Source organism: Lissotriton helveticus, chromosome 5_1 (genome assembly GCF_964261635.1).
Source record: "Lissotriton helveticus chromosome 5_1, aLisHel1.1, whole genome shotgun sequence".
Classification (NCBI taxonomy): domain Eukaryota; kingdom Metazoa; phylum Chordata; class Amphibia; order Caudata; family Salamandridae; genus Lissotriton; species Lissotriton helveticus.
Window position 1 is genome coordinate 1325422683 of NC_136065.1, and position 25631 is coordinate 1325448313.

The 25631-nt window shown below is 50.5% G+C and overlaps 1 protein-coding gene across 1 annotated transcript in view; it reads right to left on the reverse strand.

The window, feature by feature from the left end:
* Positions 1-25631, reverse strand: part of LOC144753606 (uncharacterized) — a 41114-nt gene that overhangs the window by 2019 nt on the left and 13464 nt on the right. Inside the window, exon 2 of the mRNA XM_078641243.1 lies at positions 7876-8025. Within this exon, the coding sequence (XP_078497369.1) occupies positions 7876-8025 (150 nt within the window). The remainder of the gene's footprint in view (positions 1-7875; positions 8026-25631) is intronic.

Here is a 25631-nt window from a genome sequence, read left to right on the forward strand (position 1 = left end):
TCCTCCTTCCTGGAGCCATTAAAGGCCCCAGGGAGTCCGCCCCTGGGGCCAATTATTTTAAGAGAGGGGCACCGTGTGCTCCCCATCTTCCACCATTAACGGCATTGGGACCTCATCCCCTAGGTCGGCTCACTAGCTATGTTCTGGGGACCCAAACCCCAGGAAATAGCAGTTTTCCTGCCTGCACCAGAATGGGCAGGAAAGCCTGTTTTCGCTTCCTCTTGGCAGGAGCCTCCCACTTGGCACGAGAAAACACCAAGTCCTCTCCCAGAGGACTGGAGCTTAAAAAATGTTCCAGTCAGCTGGGAGACGACTTTTGATCTGTTTCCTGCAAGTACTGATGTGGGCAGAGATAAAGACCAAAATATTGTTCCCGCCTAGAAGGAGCAGCACTAATGGCTACTCCCACTGGGTGGGAGCAATGCTGGCTCCCGCTGCATGTGGGGAGCCGTCTGGGGGGCCTGGGAGCTCGCCCCACGGTACCCACAGGACATATAGTGGATGCTCTGGTTGGGCACCAGGGCACCCACCTTTAAGTGAAGCAGGCCCGGGGCGATGGCATTCCTGGGTCCGAAAAGGACTTGGGGAGGGGGCTGCACAGCCCCAATTTCCTTTTCTTGAGTTGCCATAGGGAAGGCTTTTAATTTTAGTAGCTACCCTGGAGGATGGGGTTCCCAGGGCCTAACAAGGTTCGGGAGGGGGGGCACGAGATCCCTTCCCTTCACTTTATAAAAAAGGCAAAGGGGGATGAGGTCCCCAGGGTCTAATAAGGCTCAGGGAGGGGCGCTAAGCAGGCCCCCTTCCTATTTAGAAAAATAAGTCTTTGGAGGATGGAGTTCCCAGTGTCTAATAAAGCTAATAAAGCTCCGATAGGAGGACGACATGGCCCCCTCCTCTTTAATTTAAAAAAACGGCCCTGAAAGATGGGGTCCACAGGGCCTAATGAGCCTCAGGGAAGGAGATCATGCAGCCCCTCTCTCCTTTCATAAAAAGAAATGCCCTGGGGGATGAGGTCGCCAGGGCCTAAGGCTCGAGGAGAGGGGTCACTTGGCTCCCCTTTCCTTTAAAAAACATATGTTTAATTAGGTTTGGGAAGGGGAGCCATGTGGCCTCACTCCCCTTTAAAAATCATAATTTAACGAGGAGCGCTGACACGTGCATCTCGGCCCCACACTGCCCGGGGCCTTGTCGGTGCCCTCTGTGCCGTGGACTACTCCCGCCGCTGCGATGTCTGGCAACCGAGGAGGTAAGAAAGGTGAACGCACCTTGCCTGATATGTTGAGCAGAGCGACCAACAGACAGGATAGGAACCAGCCCGCTCCGAGCCCTCCATCCAGCTCTCGAGGGGCTGAGGGAGGGGAGCCTCCAGTGACCCGATCGTTTCTGGAGTCGTTGTTCAGCACCCTCAGGGAGGACTTCCAAGCGCTGAAGCAGGAGGTGGCGGGGGAGGTCCGTGAAGTGCGAAGAGAGGTCGATTCCCTTGGTGAGCGAGTGACTGTTGTGGAGGAGGCTGGCCACACCCGAGACGATGAGATCACGCACCTGCAGCAGGAAGTTCTACGGCTCAGAGACCAGCAAATTGACCTCCAAGCCCACGCGGAAGATCTCGAGAACAGGTCCAGGCGCAACAACATTAGAGTCCGAGGCGTTCCTTCTGGAGAAGAGGGGGAGGACGTGGCTGCTTACCTGGGAGATATGTTCCGCGACATCTTAGGGGAACCTGGAGACTTCTCGTTGAGGATAGACAGAGCACACAGAGTGGGCCCGCAGCGACGGGCCTCTGCACCGGCCCCAGACATCTTGGCCTTCTTGCCGGATTTCCCCTTGAAGGAACGAATCCTATGCGAGGCTCGACGTCAGCAGCCGCTAAGTTTTCGGAATCATCAGGTAGCGCTGTTTCAGGACTTATCTACGGTCACCCTTCAGAAGCGCAAGTCCTTCAAGATTGCCACAGACTTCTTGAGGGAACAAGGCATACAGTACTCCTGGGGCCATCCTTTCCGGCTCATCTTCCGCTGGAACGGTACCCTACATCAGCTCAGGTCCCTTCAAGACACTTGCGAGGTGCTGGGGATCACGGCAACGGACGGCGACGCTCCCACACCCTCCCGCCGACGCGTCACCAGAGATGGGTGGCAGTCTGTCCGACGACGCCGGCCTACTGCCTTACCTACGCGACCGGACTCACCCACGGTTAGAGCTGAAATGGACGATGCGATAATGGTGGTGTCCAGAGACACATCATCTGGTGGTGTGGCCCTGACGGCCTGAGCACGCTCCGGGGGGAGATCTTGATGGCCTCATCTTCACAGCAGGTGCGGGAGTTCCGGGAGGGAGGGGGCGGCGGGGGGGTGCAGGAGGTGGCTGGACGTCCACTCGAATAACTTACCACAGACTTGTCCGATAAGGACCGGACTGGGACAATGTTCCTCGTTCAAGGGAAGTTGGGGAGGTGGGGACGTTGGGGTAACGGGTGGGTGGAGGGAGGTAGGGGGTTGGGATCGGGGGGGAGGTTCAGGGGGATGGCGGGTCCCGCAGTTTTGGGGTGGGGTGGTTGGGAGTTGGACTGGTTGGGGGTTGTTTGGGGGGGACTTTGGGACGTGTGCTGGGTTGTCATGTTTTACTGCTATTATTCCTATGGCTTCGCTCCGCACGTCTTGGGTTGCGGACATGGTGCTTTTGGGTCACTGCCTTTGCTCGGCTTCACGCCGTTGACCCTCACGAAGATCACTGCCGACGTAGCCTCGCTGATCGCTGTTCTTGAGACGATTATTCATGGCCCTTAAGATAGTCACCCTCAATGTGAAGGGTCTGAACAACCCGGTGAAGCGTAGAGCGATATTATCCCTCCTTGAGAACGCCCAGGCAGACATCTGTCTTTTACAGGAGACTCACCTCTTAGCCCGAGACTGCCTTAGGATGAGATCACCGAAATTCCCAGTACAGCTTTTTTCCTCAGGGCCCACTAAGACGGCAGGGGTCGCTATCTTAGTCTCTAGAAAGTTTAGGGGAGAGATCCTGCACAAGGTGGCGGAGCAGAAGGGGAGGCTCCTAGCTTACAGGGTCAAGCTGGGGGGTTTCTTGTTCACTGTGGGTTCTGTCTATAGCCCGAATGACCACCAGGACCAGTTCCTACACTCAGCCCTCGAACACATAGCGACTACACCGGACAGGCACATAGTCATTGGGGGGGACTTGAATATGGTCTTTGATTCGCTCCTGGACAGATCTGCGCAGCGACGCCCACACACCGGGGAGTTCTCGCAATTGAGTCACTCACGCCTAGGTGATCTCGATATGCATGATTTATGGAGGCGCCTGCACCCCACTACTCGGGCCTATTCCTATTACTCCCACGCGCATAGGAAATACGCGAGATTAGATCACATCCTAGTTACGGGCCCGATGGCTGCGCTTGCGACGGATTCCGACATAGGGGTTCTTACGTTGTCGGATCATGCCCCGGTGTCGGGTTCCTTTCAACTGCCGCCGGTATCACCCTCCCGGGGAGTTTGGCGCCTCAGAGACACCCTGTTGCATAAGCAAGCGGTGGTGAAGCAGATACGTGACGCGATTACTGAATATCGGTCCCATAATGATAATGGGGACACTACCCGGGCGACGCAGTGGGCCGCCTTGAAGGCAGTGCTCCGTGGGGAATTCATCGCCACCTCGTCTGCGGAGAATAGAGAGCGACAGCAAAAACGGGATGAGCTTACGACCCAGGTGAGGGAGCTGGAACAGATGCATCAGAGGACGGGAGCCCCCAGAATTTGGAGGCAGCTTAAGGCAACCTGGAAATTACTCTCCGCGCTGGACATGGACAGAGCGGAATATGCGGCGCTACGCTTGAAGCATGCATATTACACTGGCGGCGATAGGTGCGGCCGACTCCTCGCGAACAAACTCCGTATGAAACATCAGCGTCTGCGCGTCGCGGAGCTGTCGATTCCCGGCGAGGCGGTGGCTATGGAGGACCCTCAGATCGCGGAGGGATTCCGCCGATACTACGCTGACTTATACGCAGGCGAGCCTCCATCGGCGTTGGCTGAGGCTGCTTACCTCGAATCAGTCGAGCTCCCCGTTCTCGCCCCGGAGCAGGCGGAATACCTGGAGCGGGACATTCGACCGGAGGAGGTGATTGCGGCCATCTCCCGGCTTAAGCACGGGAAGGCCCCGGGACCCGACGGTTACACCCCACTTTTCTACAAGACGTTCTGCCAAGAACTGGTCCCTCTGTTGACGCGACTCTATAACTCCTTCGCGGAACCGGGAGCCATTCCTCCGGATTTGCTCTGGGCGACGGTATCGGTTATCCCCAAGCCGGGGAAAGACAAGACCGAGTGCGGCTCCTACCGGCCAATCTCGCTGTTGAACGTGGACCTCAAGCTCTACACGGGGATCCTGGCGACTTGTCTGGCGCAATATCTGCCGGGACTAGTGGACCCGGATCAAGCGGGGTTTGTCCCCGGCCGACAAACGGTAGACAACACTAAGAGAGTGGTGCACGTCCTGGAGAAAGCCTCCCGCATCCCCGGGGAACGCATGCTCTTGTCGGTCGACGCGGAGAAGGCGTTCGACCGTGTGCGTTGGTCTTACCTTGAAAGAGTGCTTTGCAAAATGGGTATAGGGGAGAAATTCCGCACCCTCGTATTTAACTGCTACAAACACCCGGCCGCGGTGGTGCGGGTGAATGGGTGCAGCTCCGACCACTTTGCAATTGAACGGGTAACCAGGCAGGGATGCCCACTGTCCCCGCTTCTTTTTGCCCTTTACATGGAGCCGTTTGCCCAGAGGATCCAACAGGACCCAAAGGTGACTGGCGTCCGAATGGGGGGCTACATTCACACCATCAGCCTGTACGCGGATGACGTGATCCTTATGCTTGAAGACCCAGGGGAGGCACTCCCGGCCTGCATCGCCGAGATGGACGCTTTCGCCACGGTAGCGGGCTTCAAAATGAATATGAGGAAATCGTCTGCCCTGGACCTTTCGCTGTCCGCTGCAACGAGACTTGAATTGCAGAGGCGCTTCCCCATGAGTTGGTCTAAAGACCTGATCCCATACTTGGGTGTCTGGTTGGCGCCCTCCTTGCCCACCATGGTGACGGCGAATTACACGGCATTGGGCAGAAAGATGAAGGAAGAATTGTCCCGCTGGAACAAGGGCACATTGTCGTTGTTGGGACGGATTGCTGCGGTAAAGATGACTCTCTTGCCGCAGGTCCTGTATTTGTTTCGGGCCCTACCGCTTCAGCCACCGAAGGGTTGGATCCGTCAGGCTCAGGCTGACATCGCCCGCTTTATCTGGCAGGGTCGCAAACCCAGGCTTAAGAGAGCCTTGTCTACTCTGGCTCCGGAATCCGGCGGCCTTGGCATACCGGATCTCCAAAAATACTTTCAAGCGGCGCAATTGCGGTACTTCGTGGAGTGGAGCAAGTGGGAATCTGACAGACATTGGCTGTTTCAGGACCAGGCTGTAGCGGGCAGGACCTTACAGGAGATACCCTTCATGCGCAGGGCTCATCGCCCCCCCCAACCTTTACGCGTCTTTGGTCACCCAAGTTCCGCTCAGAGTATGGGATTCAGTGAATGCTACACGGGAACTTACCACCTTCCCGTCGCCGCTTACGCCGTTGGTCGGGAACCCTGACTTTCAGCCCGGGATGGAACCTGGCGCGTTCTCACTCTGGCAGGCTGCCAGATGCTGCGCTTTGTTTCACATGTATGGCTCGGAAGGGACTGTGTCTTTCCAGGACCTCAGACGAGATTACCTTCTGCCTGAGACTGAACGTATGCGATATTTACAGGTTCGCCACTGGGCGCTGCAGCCGCAGGTGAGGGATCTGGCCGACCGGAAACTTACACCCTACGAGATGTGGCTAGCGACACACTCCTCGGATGCCAAGCTCGTTTCGGACCTGTACAAGCTTTTGCAGCCCCCCACCTTCCACATCCATAACCCCGGACGGGTGCGCTGGGAGCGAGAACTGGGGAGGGAATTAAGCCACAAAGAGTGGGATGACATTTCTTACCGCGCGCGTCACTCGGCTTACCACACTGGGCTCACTGAGACTTTCACTAAAATAACTACATACTGGTATTACACGCCTCAACGATTGCATGAAATGAACCATAACCTCCCAGATACCTGTTAGCGCGAGTGTGGACAGATTGGCACGCTCACACACATCCTATGGGACTGTCCGTTGCTGGGTCCCTACTGGAAGGAGGTCTTAGATGAAGTTGACCAGTGTTTTGACATTGAACTGCCTCGCTTCCCAGCTTATGTCCTGTTGGGGTTACCTAATGGGTTGATGTATCCTCTGAGGTCCAGGAGGGGTAGGCAGATAGCTATTGCATTAGGTTCAGCGATACAGAACATGCTCATATATTGGCGCACCACCACCACTCCCAACACTATAGGCTGGCTACACAGGTTATGGCACATTCTAGGTATGGAGAAATTGTCCCTTACGGTGGCGGGCGAGGTGGCAAAATTTGAAGATTTGTGGCAGCCCTTTCTCACCTTACTGCAGTCTGAATTCAAGGAAATTACTTGTCCCCGATACCTCAGGCTCATGCGATTAACATCCCTGACCGCTCCGCAGGCTTAGTCGCCCTGGCTGACATCTGTGAAGAAGAGGTGCAGTCCCATCGAAATGCTGTAGAGGGCACGTGGCATTTGCTCGGTACAACCCCGGGTGGGGGGGGAGGGCATACCGGAGGGGGGAACGGGGGGATGCAGGGGTTCGGGGGGGCGGGTAGGGGAGGGCAGTTGAGTTGAGGGGGGGTTGGTTTTGGGGTCAGTCGTCCTCGCTCTTCCGCCTGGCATGTGGCTCTATGCCGTGTTTTGAGTGTAATGTCTGAAATTCTGATGGCGCTCATGGGGTAGAGACTATGAATAGCATCTCTTTGACGACGAGTTTAAGTTGTATGTATTGTTTTCCTCCTTTATAACCTTGCAATAAAATACTTTAAACCTAAAAATCATAATTTCGTAATTGCATGTGGCCAACACACTGCTACACATGGTATAAGGCTGTGCATGGCCTGGGTTGGCTTTATGTATGGTAATAAAATATTACATTTCCTTAAAAAAAAAAGAAATTCCCTGAAAAAAATCACAAAGGTTAAAGTAACATTATAGTTAGGTGTAACAAATAGATCTGTTTTCGCTAAAAAAAAAACTTAGAAACCCACTGAAAAAACAAAGGCTAAAGTAATGTTATTATTAGATGAAGACAGCATTTAATGTTTTGAACTAAAAAAAACAACACAGAAATTATCCAGTTATAGTTAGCAGAGATCTTGCTGTATCTTGGTGTAGCACTTCATCAATCCCGGTTTTGTCGTCATACTGTTTCTTTCACTACATGCTCATCACAAGTCTTGCAATTCTCTCATTCCAGGTCTCTGTAATTCCATAGAACCTACCAAATTCCATTATTTGTGACCTCTTTCCTTTAAGGTGCAAATCCATTCTAACTATAACTGGTGTACTTGGCCCAGACAGAAATGGAATTTGTTATCCTTTGAGGACAAGCTTTGTTCTATCAAAAATAGGTAGTTGACAGTACATCTTTTCATCAATCTTGGATTGTGCAAGATAGTTGAGGGCCACTGTAAAATACAAATGTGAAAGAAGTGTAGCCCGAGGCCATGGGTCCTTCCAATAGCAACAAGGCTATGACTGTACTTAACTCAACCACTTGTAAGTTGTTCTGTTTTGTCATTCCCTGAGTATGTCATCTGGGGTCATTACAACGATCAATTTGTTGGGAACCTGCACAGTCGTGTCAGCTCAAGTCCCTTTTGAAAGAGACCATTCCCTCTCATGAGGTCTATTACAGCCTGGCTTTTACAAACTGCATACCAGTGTCACAGCCGTCTTGCTCCTCAGGATCAGGACGATACTCAACTGGGGTCCACTTCCTGACTTCCTCACACTCTGACTAATATTATACAGAGTGTAAAGGCGATCAAGCGAGGGATAGGGTAGGTGCTGCAGTCGAAAGTGGATAACCTGTAACAAAAAGCATAGCATTAATAACGTACAAATATCCTGACTACTCTCTTTTATCTCTCGCTAGAGTCAAAGCAATGCCTTAATAGGTTCTTCCCTGAAGAGTCTTCCTAAACACAGCGTAAGATACTTCTCTTACGATGAGGAAACACTATCCACCTAGAATACAAATATCTATTATGAGTAACCACCATATATCCACTCATAGATGTAAAATATCAATGCACATGCACACAATCATACTCACTTTCATTCCCCCTTGTATCCCATGAATAATAGGAGAAAAAATATGTAATCCAATAGAACAAAAACGGTAGTAAGCAAACACTGGGCAATCACAGTTTGGCAGAGGCTCCCAGCCAGGTAATAGTTTCTCTAAATCCATGAATAAAACACCAAGTTTCAAAACAAAAGAAATAGCAGGCAATCCAAGAATTGTTTCCTGATCCAATAAACAAGTTATAAGCACTCCCAAAGGACCTAATATAGTCTTGAACACAAAAAACAACAAACAAATGGATTCCCCACCCAGTTCGGGCTTTTCTTGATGTTGTAGTCACCAACGGTTAGTTAGGAGACTTCTTCAGTGCGTTCGCGCTCAGCCGAGCGAAACACTGGGGGGGACCATGCCACCGCAGCCGCGAGCGGGGAGAAAACATCGGGCAGAAGAATGAGACCCTGCCGCAGCCGTGCACGTGGAATTCTGGGTAGGAATTGGAGACGCAGCCGCGCGCGGGGAATTCCGATGTCAGGGAAAGGCGCGTCCTCACTCACCGAGTGAGACGCGGAAAACAGGAATCTCTGGGTCCGGCCAACGTCAGAGATTATCCAGGTACAGCGAAGAGGCAGAGCAGCCGCTCTGCAACCGACATCTAATCCAGAATCACGTACAGCGCTCCGAAGCGGAGTTAGCAGGGAAAGTCATAGATCCCCTATGGGTTCAGTTTGTCAGCAAATTTGCGCTAATTTGCTTACAAGAAACGTGGCTGGTGAATTGTGATGTCTCACTGGCAGGGTACAGAGCATTCTTTTGTCCCAGCGACTAGAGCTACCAGTGGCAGAGCTAAGCAAGGCCTCGCAATCTTTGTATCATTGGCTGTTCGTAGTAGTATTAAGACCATCTCCACGGCCAATAGAAATATTCAGGCTATCTCCCTGGGTCAAAAGGACAGATCCCTCCTGGTGATAAACTTTTATAACGCCATCAACAAGGAAGAAGGTTGTGGGCTAGCAAAACTGAATAGTTTTGTCAAACAAGAATGTGACCTTCATAGGAAGAATTTGCTTATTGTAGGAGATTTCAACACTCATCCGTGTGGCGACCCAAAGTTGAATGCCCGGGTGAAACTGGGTTGTCCATTTATAACGGGTCTCCACTTCGAGCACACCACACAGGGTAGTGTTCTAAATGCCATGCTCGATGAATACGATTTATTCTCTGCAATGAGCTTTGTTGCCCCATTCAGTAACTTTAGAGAGCCCACGTTTAAGGGTCGAGGCTGCGGGACTTTCATAGATCACATATTAGTATCCAGATCCATTTTACCCCTCCTTCAGGGTTTTTCCATCATTCCAAGTTCACACAGTGATCATAACCCTGTCTGTGTGACCTTAGGAGGGTGTCTGATGAAGATTAAAGAGAAAGTACGCAGCAGTAATAAACTACAACCCACAGAGGGAGGGTGTTGTATTAAATGGAGCCAGATACTCCCGTCCACCTTCCATGACTCCTTGAAGGCCGCTTGCGAGGCAGAATGTATTTGTTGCCTCAATCATGAATCCTCACCACCAGGCATTTTAAAATCATTTGAAGGTATCGCGTCCAAAGTAAGTGGCATGTTACTTGCCTATGGCAATACTAGTAGGCCCCGTGGACCGAAATGGTTCTGTCGCTTTTGTTCCAAAGCAGCGAGTGATCTTAAGGCTGGGTCGAAACAAACACCCAGAGACAGAGCTCTGATCTGTGCCCTTAAGAAAAACTACAAAATTGCCCTGGCTAATCGTAAGGCAACAGTTAAAGAAGAATTATGGAGGGAGCTCTTAGATCCTGTGACCCTATCTAGTAGTTCCAGATTTTGGAGCACCGTTAACCGATCACCTTTTTTAGCGGAAGGGGTCAGAGAAGTGGGCTCCAACATAACTGAGAATGAATGGGTGTCTCATTTTGTAGGAATATTTAAAAACACATCCAGCGAGCCAGATCCTTCTGACAGGTGCACGGACAAGGAAATACTGACGTTCTCCGTGAATGAAATTGAGGAGGGTATTGCTAACCTGACCAATATTTATTTATATATTTATTTATTTTTAACACTTGTAAAGCGCACTGTTACCGTACGGTGTCCTGGCGCTGTGGCACCAGGCCCGGATGGCATTCCCCCGGACCTTTTTAAATCAAAACCCTCGTTTTGGGCCGAGATCCTGACTGCTGTGGGCAATGCTGCAGCCAAAGGAGGATGCCCTGCCTCCTGGGGTGTTTTGACGATCGTCCCTATATACAAAAAAGGGGACCAAAACAGCACGCTGAATTACAGGCCAATCTCTTTGATTGACTCTGTTGTTAAGGTCATTGGGGGACAATCTTAAAAAGACTGTGTACCTGGGCGGAGGATAATAACATCATCTCAGATATCCAGTATGGGTTCCGCCCAGGACGCTCCACAATGGCACAGTGTTTAAACCTCTACTCTATCATAGCGAAGTGCACCAAGGCTCGCTCTGGCTCCGTCTACATGGCCTTCATGGACCTCTCATCCGCCTTCGATAGTGTCAATCGTGGAAGGCTGTGGTGGACCATGGAGGCCATGGGAGTGGATTGCGCCCTGGTTGACTTCTTGAGGGACCTCCACAGAGACACTAAGGTCAACATCAGATATTCCAATGACCTGAAGGTATCTAGGAACTTTGATATCGAAAAGGGGGTCAGGCAGGGGTGCATATTATCCCCCTTCCTTTTTAATTTATATATTAATGATTTGGAAGGTTCCTTGTTAGAAACTGGGGCCGATTTCCCGTATGTGGGAAAGCGAGGACTGTCCGTCTTGCTTTATGCGGACGACGCAGTCCTCTTGGCACGAACCCCCAAAGGGCTCCAAACCCTACTTGATGGTTTTCACGGCTTTATGGACAAGCGTGACCTGTCCATAAATAACACTAAATCTTATGTGATGCACGTAGGGCCGCGTCCTAAAAGAGAGCACTCCTTTGTGGTGAACGGAGTGAGGGTGCCGAACTGCACAACATTCTCCTTCTTGGGTGTCCTGCTAGACCATCGTCTTAACTGGGCTGCATTTTTAAACAAAAAAAAGGATCAGGTAACCAGGGCAAATGCGGCACTTTTTGGCTTTGCTGCCAAAATGGGTAATTGACCAGTGGCAGCGATGCTAAAAATTTACCGGGCAAAGTGTATATCCATAGCAAGCTATGGTAGCGATCTAGAGGGATATTGTAGCCTTGAAGGTCTTCAGGTGACAGAAAACAACTTTCTAAAACAACTATTGAGCGTCCCAAAGGGGACTGCGAATTTGTCTGTCCATGAAGAAACTGGCATGCCCTATTTAAGTGATATTTTGGCTTTACATCTGCTTACTTTTTGGTTGCAATGCTGGCTCAACAAGCACTTAAACCTTACCCATAATATCCTTAGAGAGGTCTTGAGTCTTGGCTATATGATAAACATTCCCTGATTCAAATATCTAAAAACCCGTTTTTATGAGCTGGGACGCTTGGACTTGTTTTTAAATCCTGATGCTATTAATAGATTGGACGTCACGCTCGTAAATCATTCCTTCACACAAATCAGGAAAATGGAACGAGAAGAGAAAGAACTGTTGAAATCTAGTATGAGGACACATTTGATACTCAAAACCACCCTAGATATAGAGCCGTATCTATTGTGGCCGTTGCCTGCATATGAGCGATTTCTATTAATTAGGTTTAGATTTAACCTTTTTCATTTCTTATTGGAAGTTCCAAGGGGCAGTCATAAAGGGGGTGTGTTGGCATCCTGTGGCTGCGACTCTAAGTCTCCACAGGATTTGCTTCACTTTATGTTTTTATGTAAATATTATGAAATGCCCAGGATTATCTATCTGAAATCTCTTTTAAAAAAGTAAAATTTTGTGCAAGTACGTCCCGCCTTGTTTTATTTACAACTGCTTAAACCTGACTGTATCCCGTTTGTGGCCGGTTTCCTTAAATGTGCAATGAACTACAGAAAATGTTTGGACTTTTAAAATTATTGTGTTTTAACGGTTTTTATTAATGGTCATTTTAGCTTCCTCCCATTTTCGTATTAACGCCGCCTTCAAATTGCTTCTATCATTGTTAAACACTGTATTTAATTCATTGTTTTTAAGTCATTCAATGTGCTGTATTTTAAAGTGTTACTTTTATGGTTCCTATGAAAGAATACCAAATAAAGTATTTGAACTGAACTGATTATATGTGATGACGTCATGTCCCAGAAGACCTTCTGGGTGTTATAGTTTCTTAGCGTTTCTCAGTGCATGAGGCAGGCGCCCAAGATATCAAACCCTGACAGTACGTCCTCCTCCCAACCGCCTCCTAGCACCAGGTTTTCCCGGATGGCGAGCGTGGAAAAGGCGCACAGCACGTGGAGCCTGAACACCAGAGCAAAGCTCCCAGGAATCGTCTTCACTGGAATAGCCTTTCCAGGACAAAAGATACCACAGGCATCCCCGGCGGTCCTTGGAATCAACTATATGCCGTACTTCGTATTCCTCCTGTCCATTTCGCATCACTGGAGGCGCAGCCATACGACGAGCGCACCTAGCAGGCTTCAATAGACTACAATGGAACACAGGATGTATCCTCAATGTGGCTGGAAGCTTCAGTTTGTAAGCCACAGAATTGATCCTTCGAAGAACGGGGTACGGACCGATGAACCGAGGATGGAAAATGCTGCGATAACAGAAGCATATGTGTTTAGTGCTAAGCCATAGCCTATCTCCCACTTGATACGTGGGGCCCACTTCTCGATGTAGATCAGCAAATTTTTTGTAAGATTATCTTGAATACGTTCATGTATTTTTAGAAGGTGTTTTACCTGCGCCATTACAGTAGGTTGATTCTGTACATCACTCGGGATGGATAAAGGGAGGGTGCGAGCATTAAATCCCGTATTAGCCCGGAAAGGTGTTTCTTTAATAGAGCTATGCCAAGCGTTATTGTATGAAAGTTCAGCCGGCCAAAGTAAGGACACCCAGGACTCAGACGCTTCTTTGGAGTAGCACCGCAAATACTTCTTCAGGGTTTGATTCAGCCGCTCCGTTTGCCCATCCGTCTGTGGATGGAAGCCCGTAGATAGGGCGGCTTCCACCTGTAGAGCCTTACACCAAGTATGCCAGAACCTGGTGATGAACTGTGGTCCCCTATCCGAAACGATAACCCTGGGGAGTCCGTGTAACCGCACTACATTATGCAGGAGCGATTGGACAGTATGCCTTGCTGTTGGGAGGTTTTTACAAGGGATAAAATGGCCCATTGTCATTAGACTGTAAATGACCACTAGTATGGCATCACATCCTTTGGTAAACCAAGAACAAAGTCAAGACTGATGGTTTGACACGGTTGAGATGGTGTGGGTAGTGGCATCAGTTGACCTCTGCTCTTGTTATGGTCTCCTTTTGCTCTAGCACATGTCTCACATTGCGCCACTGTGGGCTTGGGGTTTTGGCAGATCGGAATACCAGGCGTGGAGGCCGGATATAGTGTGCTATGACTTAGCGTAGTTTATTGTTTTACACAGTTAGTGGTTGGAGGGCAAGAATGTAGAGCGGAGAGATGAAGGAAAAGGATCTTTGTTTTGAGTCGTCGGGTGTCGGGTGGACGATGGTCAGCGTTGTTCTCTGGTATGCAGGATGTCTCGGGCTGTATCCTGTTCGTGGGCTGGTCCCGGTGGGTTCCTCGGAGGTATGAGGAAGAGAAAACAACAGGGCGGTTAGTCCTCGAGCGTAGGACCGATTGAGTCCTGTTACCAACACCCAGGATGTGTAGAGGGTAAAGCGAGCGTGAGGAGCGGGGCGGTAAGGAAAGGGGGATAGGAGATGAGATACGAAGAGCGGGAGGGAAGAGGGTGATAGCGGTTAGGGGTAGGTGCAAAGGTTCTCAATACAACAGTGCTCGTGACGTGATTCGGCTGTAGCGTATATACAGTGATTCGGCCATAAATACAGTGAGGTTTGCAACGTGAGGGGGCACTCTATATACACCTATGTACACCAATATACGAGTCAGCCTGGGGACAAGGACACACGGTACTCACATGCCCCACCGCAACTCTCCCGCGAGATGCGGCCACTCTCCAGCCACCTCCTGGGGACTCCTCTAGTCTTTGGTCCAGACGTCCTCCTCTTCTCCGGTCTTCCGTTCCTTGGTTTCTTCTTCGATCACGCTCCCTCCGCTCTCCGGTTCAGGTTCTCCGCACGCTGTCTCCTGCCACGAGTCTGCCGCATTGAACGCTTCTCCCCCGCTTCTGCCCGCTTTTCCGGGTTCTGGCTATGGTTGGAGGGAGGGACTTCCGGGGTCGCGGGAGGGTGCTTCCGGTTTTCTGCTAGCTGCCATAGGTTCCTGTAAGGGAGGACAGAGGGGTGGAGTCCGGGTTGCCAGGGACGCCGTAGAATCGGAATCTGGAAACCGGGATTGCATGCTATGGCGCCTCGTTGTTGAGGTAGGGGACGATTCCGTTCCACATCCCCTTCCCCTAGCTGTCCTTCTTGTGGGGGATGTTGGGGGAGGATATTGTGAGAGATAATCTGCGTTTCCCTGATCCACTCCCTTCCGGTGTAGGGTTTTGAACCTGTAGGCCTGTAGAGACAGGAACCACCGGAGTACACAGTCATTGTGGCCCTTGTTTCGGGCCATCCATTCCAATGGGGCATGGTCCGTATATAGGACAAACTCACGTCCTTGCTAAGGTCAAGGGTACTTATGTATTTGGCCTTGCCTATGCATTCCACCATCTCATCTACGCGGGGTAAGGGATAGGTGTCGAAGCTTGAGATCTTCTTGACCTCCCTGAAATCTATGCAAAATCTGATCGAACTGTTAGGTTTTGGTACCAAGAGAATGGGCGAATTCCAGCTGCTGATGGATGGCTCTATGATGCCCATGCACAGCATTTGATCCGTTTCCTCCTTGATAACGGCCCTGCGAGCCTCAGGGACCCGGTATTGGCGTTGTCTTACTATTCTGCCAGGTTCGGTTTGAATAGCATGTTCTATGATGGTGGTATGGCCGGGTAGGGACGAGAAGACCTGGTGTAGGGAAGACAAGGCATTCCGGAGGTCTTGTTTCTCTCTTTCCGTTAGATCCGGATCTAGACAGATCTCATAAGGGAGGGGGTTATGGGGTTTAATGCTGGACAGGACGGGTCGGGGTCCCTCCCACTTCTTTAGGGGGTTCACATGGTAGAGATGGGTGACGCCTCGAACGGGGTCCATTTCTACCTCATAAGTGACTGGGGTCACTTGTCGTAGGATCGTAAAGGGGCCTTGCCATTGACCCAGCAGCTTGTGGTCCGAGGACGGCATGAGCAGGAGCACGAGATCACCAGGGACAAAGGCTCGGGGTTTGGTTCCTTTGTCGTACTGACGTTTCTGGGTGGCTTGGGCGGTCACCATGTTTTGTCTCACAATCTCTCCTATCTGGCCTAGGTGGGTTTTGAGGTTGTCTATGTATTCGGGGAGGGGTTTGGTCCGATCTGGCTCAGCTTCCCAGGCCTCACGGGCAATGTCTAACAGTGTTCGGGGGGCCCTCCCATACAAGAGCTCATAGGGGGAATAGCCGGTGCTGCTTTGGACTTTGCAACGGATAGCGAATAGTGCCAGGGGTAACATGTCTTCCCACCTTTTGCTTTCTAATGCTAGTAGTTTCTTAAGGGTGGCTTTCAGGGTGGCGTTGTAGCGCTCGACCAGCCCGTCGGTTTGGGGGTGGTAAGCAGAGGTTCTTATCTGTTTGATGCCCAGTTGCGAGCATACCTGTCGCATGAGAGCGGAGACAAAAGGGGTTCCCTGATCCGTTAGAATCTCTCTGGGGAATCCTACACGTGAAAAGATTGAGATGAGTGCTTTGGCAATGTTCTGAGTGGTGGGTTGTCGCAGAGGAACAGCTTCAGGGAAGCGGGTGGCGTAGTCGACCAGGACTAGCGCGTACCTACACTCGCTTCTGGAGGGCAACATGGGGCCTCTGAGGTCCATCCCTACTCTGCTGAAGGGGACATCGATGAGGAGTAGCGGTTGAAGAGGCACTCTAGGGGGGGCGGTAACGGCTGTTTTTCTGGCAGACAGGGCATGTGCGGCAGTATTGTTTTATCTGTTGATGCACACCCGGCCAATAAAACTTGTCTAGGATGTCTTGTCCCGTTTTTTCATCACTGAAGTGGCCCCTAATAGGTGGCTATGGGCCAGGAATAGGACTTTGTCGTGAAAAGGTCCAGGGATTATCAACTGGGGGGATTGCTGTGGTCCGCCCTTTCTGTGTAACAGGCCTTTCTTTTTAAAAAAAAATAAGGACCTACTTGTAGTGGGTCTTCATTATCCAGGGCGCGACCCCATGCGTCCTGTAGGATGGGATCTTCTTGTTGGGCGATGCGGAATTCCCTATCCATTTCCCAGGGATGGTCGTCCAGCTGTACCGGAAAGGCAGTGGTGTGGTTCCTTTTCTCCTTCTTCTTTTGGGCTTTCGACTTATGGTGTGTAACGAGGGGGACCTGGACCCGCCAGGCTTACCTATGTCCTCTCTCTTTCTACAGCACACCGAGTCCTGGAAAATACCTGACGCCTCGCATATACAGGGACCTGTAGCAGTGTCGGAACCATGTTTCTTTAATTGAGCGGAGCTGGACCCGAACCACACCCTCTCGTCCATGCTAAAACCCAGCCCAGAGAACCAGCAGGTGTGTTTTACACCCGGAGGTGATTGGCGTGTGGAAGGAGCGGATTGGGAGTACGGGACAGGCGAAGAGAGCGGAGGAGAGGAGTTGAGTGGAGACCATCGGAGGGAGGAGGCGAGCGGAGGAGTGGAGTCGAGTGGAGACCATCGGAGGGAGGAGGCGAGCGGAGGAGCGGAGTTGAGTGGAGACCATCGGAGGACGGAGGAGGCGAACAGGGACAGGCGGGGAGACGAGGAGAAGAGCGGGGAAGAGCGGAGACCGGGACGAGACGTCTGCGACAAGCCAGGAGGCCAACGGAGAGGCGCTGCGCCCTGCCACACTTCCCGGGAAGTGTGGCTTGAGCAGGTACGGTCACGCTTTGAGGGCTGGGCAGTCGTAGATGGGCTAAGCCTCCCTGAAAACCGGTATATTTCCCAGTGCAAACCCCTACCCTCACATCACACTCACTGAGATCTGGGTTGTTTAATTGCACGTGTGTGTCACACCCCCTTTCCTGTGCACGAGCCACAGCCACATACTAACCCCATTCTCTTTCTTCCCCGGTACGCTGGACGGAACACCGAGATATTCGGAGGAGAGGCGGCAGTCCCAGAATCCACAGGGAACACCGAAGAGTAGGAGCACTGAAACGCCTAGATCGGCTCACGGAAGAGACGGAGACGCCACTGCCATACTACCGAAAGACAATACAGAAGAAACGTTCCTATAAGTTAATAAAGCCGTCTTTACCCCGAACTCCTGTGTCCGTGAGTCTCTTCGAAGGCCCACATGGCGTTTGGTTGGTGTATCCCAAGACTGACGGGTCTGGGAGAAAGGTGCTTCTGCCCACCACTTTTCTAGGGAGTCGGTTGTTTCATGGAGGAGGTGGGGCAATCCACTGTAATCGCTACCCAGGATCACTTGCTCTGGTAGGTTTGGTACCAGACCCACTGTCAGTAAGCTTCCTTGGTCTGTAGGGTGCTGAACATGCACCCTTGCTGTAGGATAACATTTGGTATCGCCATGCACGCACTATATAGCTACGGTACCAGTCACTGGTCCTACTGTGGTCGGCAGCTCCTGGGGTCGCAGGACGCTCTGTCGGCACCCTGTGTAGGCAAGGTCCAGTACCGGGTGTCCGTCAATCCGTACTGAACAATGAAAGGGAGGAGGGGCTGCTTCGGGATTGACACAAACGAAGTTCCTGGCCAGTCCCACCTCCATTGGCTCTTCCTATTGAGGGCATACTCGGGCGATGTGTCCATATCCTCCACAGTGGTAGCACTGATGTCCGGGAGGGGTTGGTCGGGGCATGACCGGGTAGGGCAAAAAAGGAACGGGGTCCGGTTTCCTGGGTAGGGAAGGTCTTAGTGGCCAGACGTGGCTGGCATGCTGTGATCGAGGAATGTGTTCTTCCTCCACCTTTTGGTAGTCTTGGGCTCGACTATAAGCGCTGGCAATCTCCACTGCACTTTCCAGTGTCAGTCGGGCATGTTGCCGTACCCATTTCTGTGTGGAGGGGTGTAGGGAAGCCAGGAACTGCTCTAAGTAGATCTTCGAAAGGATGTCGTCATTTGAGGATGTGGCAGGCTTCAGCCAACGGTTAGCCAAGTCTTTGATGCGGAAGGACAGAGCCTGGGGTGTCTCCTGTGGCCCTTATCGGGCTGGTCTAAGTCGCATCCTGTAGGTCTCATCAGCTATCCCCAGACGCTCGAGGATACAGGCCTTAATGTCTTCGTACGGTGTTTGATCTTGAATGTTGGCTTGTTGATAGGCCGCCTGCCATTCTCCGGTCAGGAGAGGGCCCAGATACTGACCCCATCGCTCAGGGGGCCAATTAGTGGCTTGGGCTAGCTGCTCAAAATTTGTGAAGAAGAAGTCCGGGTCTTCTCCCGGGACATACTTCTGTAGGACCACAGAGGGGAGGGAGGCTACCGGTCTTTGTTGTCCCAAGACATCCGTAAGCCTCCCCATAGCCTGGTCTTGCGCAGTGCCTTGGCCCTTAAGGATGTCATGCAATTGGCCCCGATCGTCCTCAGCCGTCTTGAGAAATTGTTCCATCAGTTTACCTAGTTGCTCCTGGGTTTCTGCCAACTTCTTAACCGCGGCCTCCATGCTTCCGAGAGATCCCACTTCTGACACCACCTGTGGGCTTGGGGTTTTGGCAGATCGGAATAACAGGCGTGGAGGCCGGATATAGTGTGCTATGACGTAGCATAGTTTATTGTTTTACACAGTTAGTGGTTGGAGGGCAAGAATGTAGAGCGGAGAAATGAAGGAAAAGGATCTTTGTTTTGAGTCGTCGGGTGTCGGGTGGACGATGGTCCGCGTTGTTCTCTGGTATGCAGGACGTCTCGGGCTGTATCCTGTTCGTGGGCTGGTCCTGGTGGTGTTCTCGGAGGTATGAGGAAGAGAAAACAACAGGGCGGTTAGTCCTCGAGCGTAGGACAGATTGAGTCCTGTTACCAACACCCGGGGTGTGTAGAGGTTAAAGCGAGCGTGAGGAGCGGGGCGGTAAGGAAAGGGGGATAGGAGATGAGATACAAAGAGCGCGAGGGAAGAGGGTGATAGCGGTGAGGGGTAGGTGCAAAGGTTCTCTATACAACAGTGCTTGTGACGTGATTCGACTGTAGCGTATATACAGTGATTTGGCTATAAATACAGTGAGGTTTGCAACGTGAGGGGGCACTCTATATACACCTATGTACACCAATATACGAGTCAGCCTGGGGACCAGGAGACAAGGAACTCACATGCCCCGCCGCAACTCTCCCATGAGTTGCAGCCGCTCTCCAGCCACCTCCTGGGGACTCCACCAGTCTTCGGTCCAGACGTCCTCCTCTTCTCCGGTCTTCCGTTCCTCGGTTTCTTCTTCGATCACGCTCCCTCCGATCTCCGGTTCAGGTTCTCCGCACGCTGTCTCCTGCCACGAGTCCGCCGCATTGAACGCTTCTCCCCCGCTTCTGCCGGCTTTTCCGGGTTCTGGCTCTGGTTGGAGGGAGGGACTTCCGGGGTCGCGGGAGGGTGCTTCCGGTCTTCTGCTAGCTGCCATAGGTTCCTGTAAGGGAGGAAAGAGGGGTGGAGTCCGGGTTGCCAGGGACGCCGTAGAATCGGGATCTGGGACCCGGGATTGCATGCTATGGCGCCTCGTTGTTGAGGTAGGGGACGATTCCATTCCAGAGCCACCCATTGACCCACATCTTTAGACATTCCATCCCACCAGAACTGTCGTTGAACCAAGTGTAATGTTTTCTTCAGTCCTGGGTGACTCGCCATCAAGGCACCATGACACCAGTTAAACGACTTCAACCGTAGAGCATGAGTTGGCAGGTCAGTTTGTTATCATACATATGTACACCATGTTTGAGATTGCGGTGAATGTCTTGACCCACCCAAAGATGCCATTGATTCGGTGTCCTATATGCTTTAACTTGATCAAGGAAATGTTCCACCGTAACCGCACATAGAACTCTTTCGGGACTCACAATGGCCTCCGAGGTTCTCTGTCGGAGTGTAGTGTCCTCTCCTTGTCTGGACAAAGAGTTGGCCTTTTTGTTGTCTGAACCAGGCCGAAAAGTAATCAAAAAGTTGTATTCCGCAAAAAACAACATCCACCGCATCTGTCTCTGTGATAGGTGTCGTGTGGTTTTCATAAACTGAAGGTTTTGGTGATCGGAGTATACAGTCACGGTGTGTAGGGCCCCGCTGAGATAGCGTCTCCACTCCTGGAAGGCTCGTTTTATGGCCAGAAGTTCTTTTTCGGCCACTGTATAATTGATCTCTGCAGGGTTCAGTTTCTTGGAAAGAAAAGCCACCGGGTGTAGTTGCCCTGTGTGTTTATCTCGTTGAGACAACACAGCTCCAATTGCTCCATCCGAGGCGTCAGCTTCAACTATGAACGGACTGTCTGTTTGAGGATGGCGCAAAAGGGGAGCAGTACAGAAAGCCTTCTTCATTAGGGTGAACGCTTTGGTGGCTTCAGGAGTCCAGAGAAAAGGAGTTCCTTTCCTCAACAACCTGGTGATGGGGAGGCCAACTGTGAGAAGTGGGAGATGAATCTTCGACAATAGTTAGAGAACCCCAAAAAACACTGCACATCCCTGACGTTCTTGGAAACAGGCCACTCTTGTACCACCTCTATTTTCCTCACAGCCATACCGAACCCCTGAGGATTCAAAATCACACCCATAAATTCAACTTCCGAAACACTGAACTCACATTTACTGAGTTTACAAAATAAGCTGTTTACCTGCAGTCTTTTAAGAACCAGAACTACATGACTTACATGTTGCTCTACTATGACTGAATAGACCAGGATATCATCGATGTACACGATAACAAACCGATCTATGTAGTCCTTCAGCACATCATTTAAAAAGTACTGGAATGCCGCTGGGGCGTTACACAAACCGAACGGCATCACCAGGTACTCGAACAGACCATACCGTGTTTTAAACGCGGTCTTCCACTCATCCCCTTCCCGAATCCGCACCAGATGATAGGCCCCTCTCAAGTGAAGACGGGTGTAGATGAGGGCCTCCCTCACCTGATCCAGTAACACAGGGATGAGTGGAAGTGGGTATTGATTCTTTATGGTATTTTTATTCAGCAAGCGGTAGTCAATGCATGTCCTCAATTCGCTATTAGCTTTCGCCGTGAAAAACAGAGGAGAAGCAGCTGGAGAACATGAAGGGCGAATTAATCAAATGGAACTGAAATGTTCCAGGTATTCCCGCAAATGCTTAGTCTCGGGGTCAGACAATGCATATAGCCTGCATGATGGAATAGAGGCCCCCTCTATCAGATCAATACGACAATCGTAGTCTCGGTGTGGGGGTAACTTTTCTGCCTTCACTTCGCTAAACAACTCACTGAACTGTCGATATTCTGTGGGTAACACTGTCTCTTTCTCAGCTGCGGTAGCAACCCGATACCCATGGGCTAGAGCCAACACGTGAGCGTTGTTGTTTTTAATACAATTAGCTACACATTCGGATGATTGAAAACAAATAGTCTTCGATCTCCAATCCATGGTTGGATTGTGTTGCCATAGCCATGGCATTCCTAATATGACCAAAAGTTATGAATGAGACTCGCACCACTATTGTATAATCTGGTTGTCCAGAATGGGTTAATTCATTTGCGTGCTTCCGGTGGAATCGCTGTCTGAACCTCACAGCGTTGATACTCAAAACAACTAATACAAAGCTCCCCCTATCCAAGGGGAAGACTCCTCTGTGCACTGCGTCAATTTTGAAGAAACATTAAGACTTTTTAGTCTCCAAAGCAGTGCACGGAGGAGTCTTCCCCTTGGATAGGGGGAGCTTTGTATTAATTCCTAATATGACCTCATATTGAGGCGCTTCGATGATGTTTAAGGTGATCTCCTCCATATGATTTTGGGGACTGCCCTCTAAAATCAGTACCAGTATCTCGGTGTGATCGGTGATGGGACCTGACTTCAATGGAGTGCCGTCTACCGCTAACACATTCTCCGGCTTGTCCCTAGGTACCCTAACCAATTCCAAGCGCTGTACCAACCCACTATCGATGAAGTTACCAGTAGCCCCCGAATCTATATTGGTCCAGACCTGATGTGTTTGCTGTCGAATTTTAAGGATCATGGACAGTACGATATGGGATTCTGTGCTTCTTATCTCCGTAAAAGCGAGGGACGAAGGTTTCCATTCCTTATTTAGGGACTTCACTCCAGGATTGTTTGTCATGGTCATCTCCCTTTTACCAGGAACCTCTACATTGGTAATAGCTACTTGTTTACCCGGGAAGAAGGCGTTCTTTCTTTTGGGTTTTACAGTACATGCCCTCACGTAATGCCCCTTCTTGCCACAATACTTGCAAAGGCCTTGGGCCCGTCGGCTCTCTCTCTCTGTCTTGGATAAAGGAGCCCTGACAGCACCTACATCCATAGGTTCCACCCCGGTTTCTTTCAAGTGAGGAGACGGACGGTGTTCGGGTTCCATTCCCCACATTGCTCTAACCCCCCTCCTACGGTCTCCTCCCCTCTCCGAGAGTCTATGGTCCATCCGTAAGGTAAGGTTTATGAGATCAGTACAGGTGGTGGGTTGCGGGTCTATTTGCGTCATTATGTCCTTCATTTCATCCTTCAGTCCCTGGTAGTAAAGAGACATACGTTTCCCTTCTGGCCAGGATGTTTCTACCACCAAACTATTGAAGGCCGTCATGTAGGTGACAAGGTCTTTCCTACCCTGACGTAATTCCAGAAGTTCCCTATCTGCACTCAGCATTGTGGCACGGCAGTCGAACACCCTTTCAAATTCCCTCCGGAATGCAGCCCAATCAGAAAGCATCTGATCGTCATTCCTCACCAGGGGGACTGCCCAGTTGGCAGCGTCTCCGGTCACCCTAGATAAATTAGTGGGGAACGATGCAGTTCGGCAGGAAAAGTGAAGCGTTATCTGTGTAGGAAAGGTCTGAATCTTTTGGGGATCACCAGCATAACTCTCCGGGCTAGCTAACGGAATCGGTGTTGGAACTGTCACTTGTATCTGAGTGGTACTAGTAGATGCATCGAAAGGGTTCCTGGTCTGCCTATCTAGCCTCTCCCTCAAGGAGGCGGTTTCTGCTCGGGAAGCAGCCAATTCTTGTTGCACTAGGACCAAAGCCTGTAAAACATCATCAAAGGACGCCATCTCCGAGGATGGTCCTGATCGGGAGGAGAATGTATTTCTTGGGTACGTGATTCTGTCACGGCCGTCTTGCTCCTCAGGATCGGGATGATGCTCAACAGGGGACCACATCCTGAATTCCTCACACTCTGAATATTATTATACAGAGTATAAAGGCGATCAAGCGAGGGATAGGGATAGGGTAGGTACAGCAGTGGAAAGGGGATAACTTGTAACAAAAAGCATAGCATTAATAACGTACAAATATCCTGACTACTCTATTTTATCTCTCGCTAGAGTCAAAGCAATACCTTAATAGGTTCTTCCCTGAAGAGTCTTCCTAAACACCGCGAAAGATACTTCTCTTACGATGAGAAAACACTATCCACCTAGAATACAAATATCTATTATGAGTAACCACCATATATCCACTCATAGATGTAAAAGATCAATACACATGCAAACAATCATACTCACTTCCATTCCCCCTTGTATCCCATGAAAAATAGGAGAAAAAATATGTAATCCAATAGAACAAAAACGGTAGTAAGCAAACACTGGGCAATCACAGTTTGGCAGAGGCTCCCAGCCAGGTAATAGTTTCTCTAAATCCAGGAGTAAAACACCAAGTTTGAATACAAAAGAAATAGCAGGCAATCCAAGAATTGTTTCCTGATCCAATGAACAAGTTATAAGCACTCCCAAAGGACCTAATATAGGGCCCGATGTAGGTCGGTCAGTAACGGCCGAAAATCGGTATTTTCGGCTGTTACCGACCGGTATTTGAGCTTTGGTATGTAGGGACACATATTTTACAGAATCGGTAAATTTACCGATCGGTAAATTTACCGATTCTGTAAAATACCGAATCAGTATTTCTACCGATTAGGTAAATTTGGTATGTAGGTGGGACTCTTCTGAGTCCCACAAGCCTTACCGATTCGGTATTTTAGCATCAAATTCAATTTGATGTTAAAATACCGATTCAGGTGTGCATGCACATGTGTGCATGCACACCTGTGCCATATGACAGGCAGACCTGCCCTTAGGGCAGGTATGCCTGCCACATGGCCCCCGAACCTTTTTTGGGGGTGCTTGTGGGTGTCAAAGTGACACCCCCTGCACCCTTGTCAAAATCGGTATTTACCGATTCGGTAAATACCGACCGGTAATGCCCCATTCATTCCTATGGGCTTCAAAGCCCATAGGAATGAATGGAGCATTACCGGTCGGTATTTACCGAATCGGTAAATACAGAATTTTACCGATTCGGTAAAAAAAACATCTGGATGGACCTACATGTCCACCCTTCATATTTACCGATTCTTAATTACCGAATCGGTAAAATTCGGTAATTAAAAATCGGTAAATGATTCCTACCTACATCGGGCCCATAGTCTCAAGCACAAAAAACAACAAACAAATGGATTCCCTACCCGTATCGGGCTTTTTTTGATGTAGTAGTCACCAACATCCAGTTCAGAGACTTCCTCAGTGCGTTCTCGCTCAGCCGAGCGAAACGCTGGGGGGGACCACGCCGCCGTGAGCAGGGAGAAAACACCGGGCAGAAGAATGAGACCCCGCCGCAGCCGCGCGTGGGGAATTCCGATGTCAGAGAAAGGCGCGTCCTCACTCGCCGAGTGAGATGCGGAAAACAGGAATCTCCGGGCCGGCCAATGTCGGAGATTATCCAGGTACAGCGAAGAGGCAGAGCAGTCGCTCTGCAACCTGCAACTAATCCAGAATCACGTACAGCGCTCCGATGCGCTGTGCGTGATTATATGGGATGGCGTCATGTCCCAGAAGGCCTTCTGGGTGTTGTTGTTTCTTAGCGTTTCTCGGTGCATGAGGCAGGTGCCCAAGATATCAAACCCTGATAAACAGTGGGGGATGGTCATATCCAAATAGTGGTAGTGGTGCACTAAGGCCACTACAGTGTTAGCCATGTCACCTGGTCTCTGAAGGAACTGGTACATATAGGTGAACACTTGAATACCTACTACAACTATATACTTTTTTATGGTGGCCCCTCTACACCTGGATCCATGCCTCTGGCTGATGGAGGT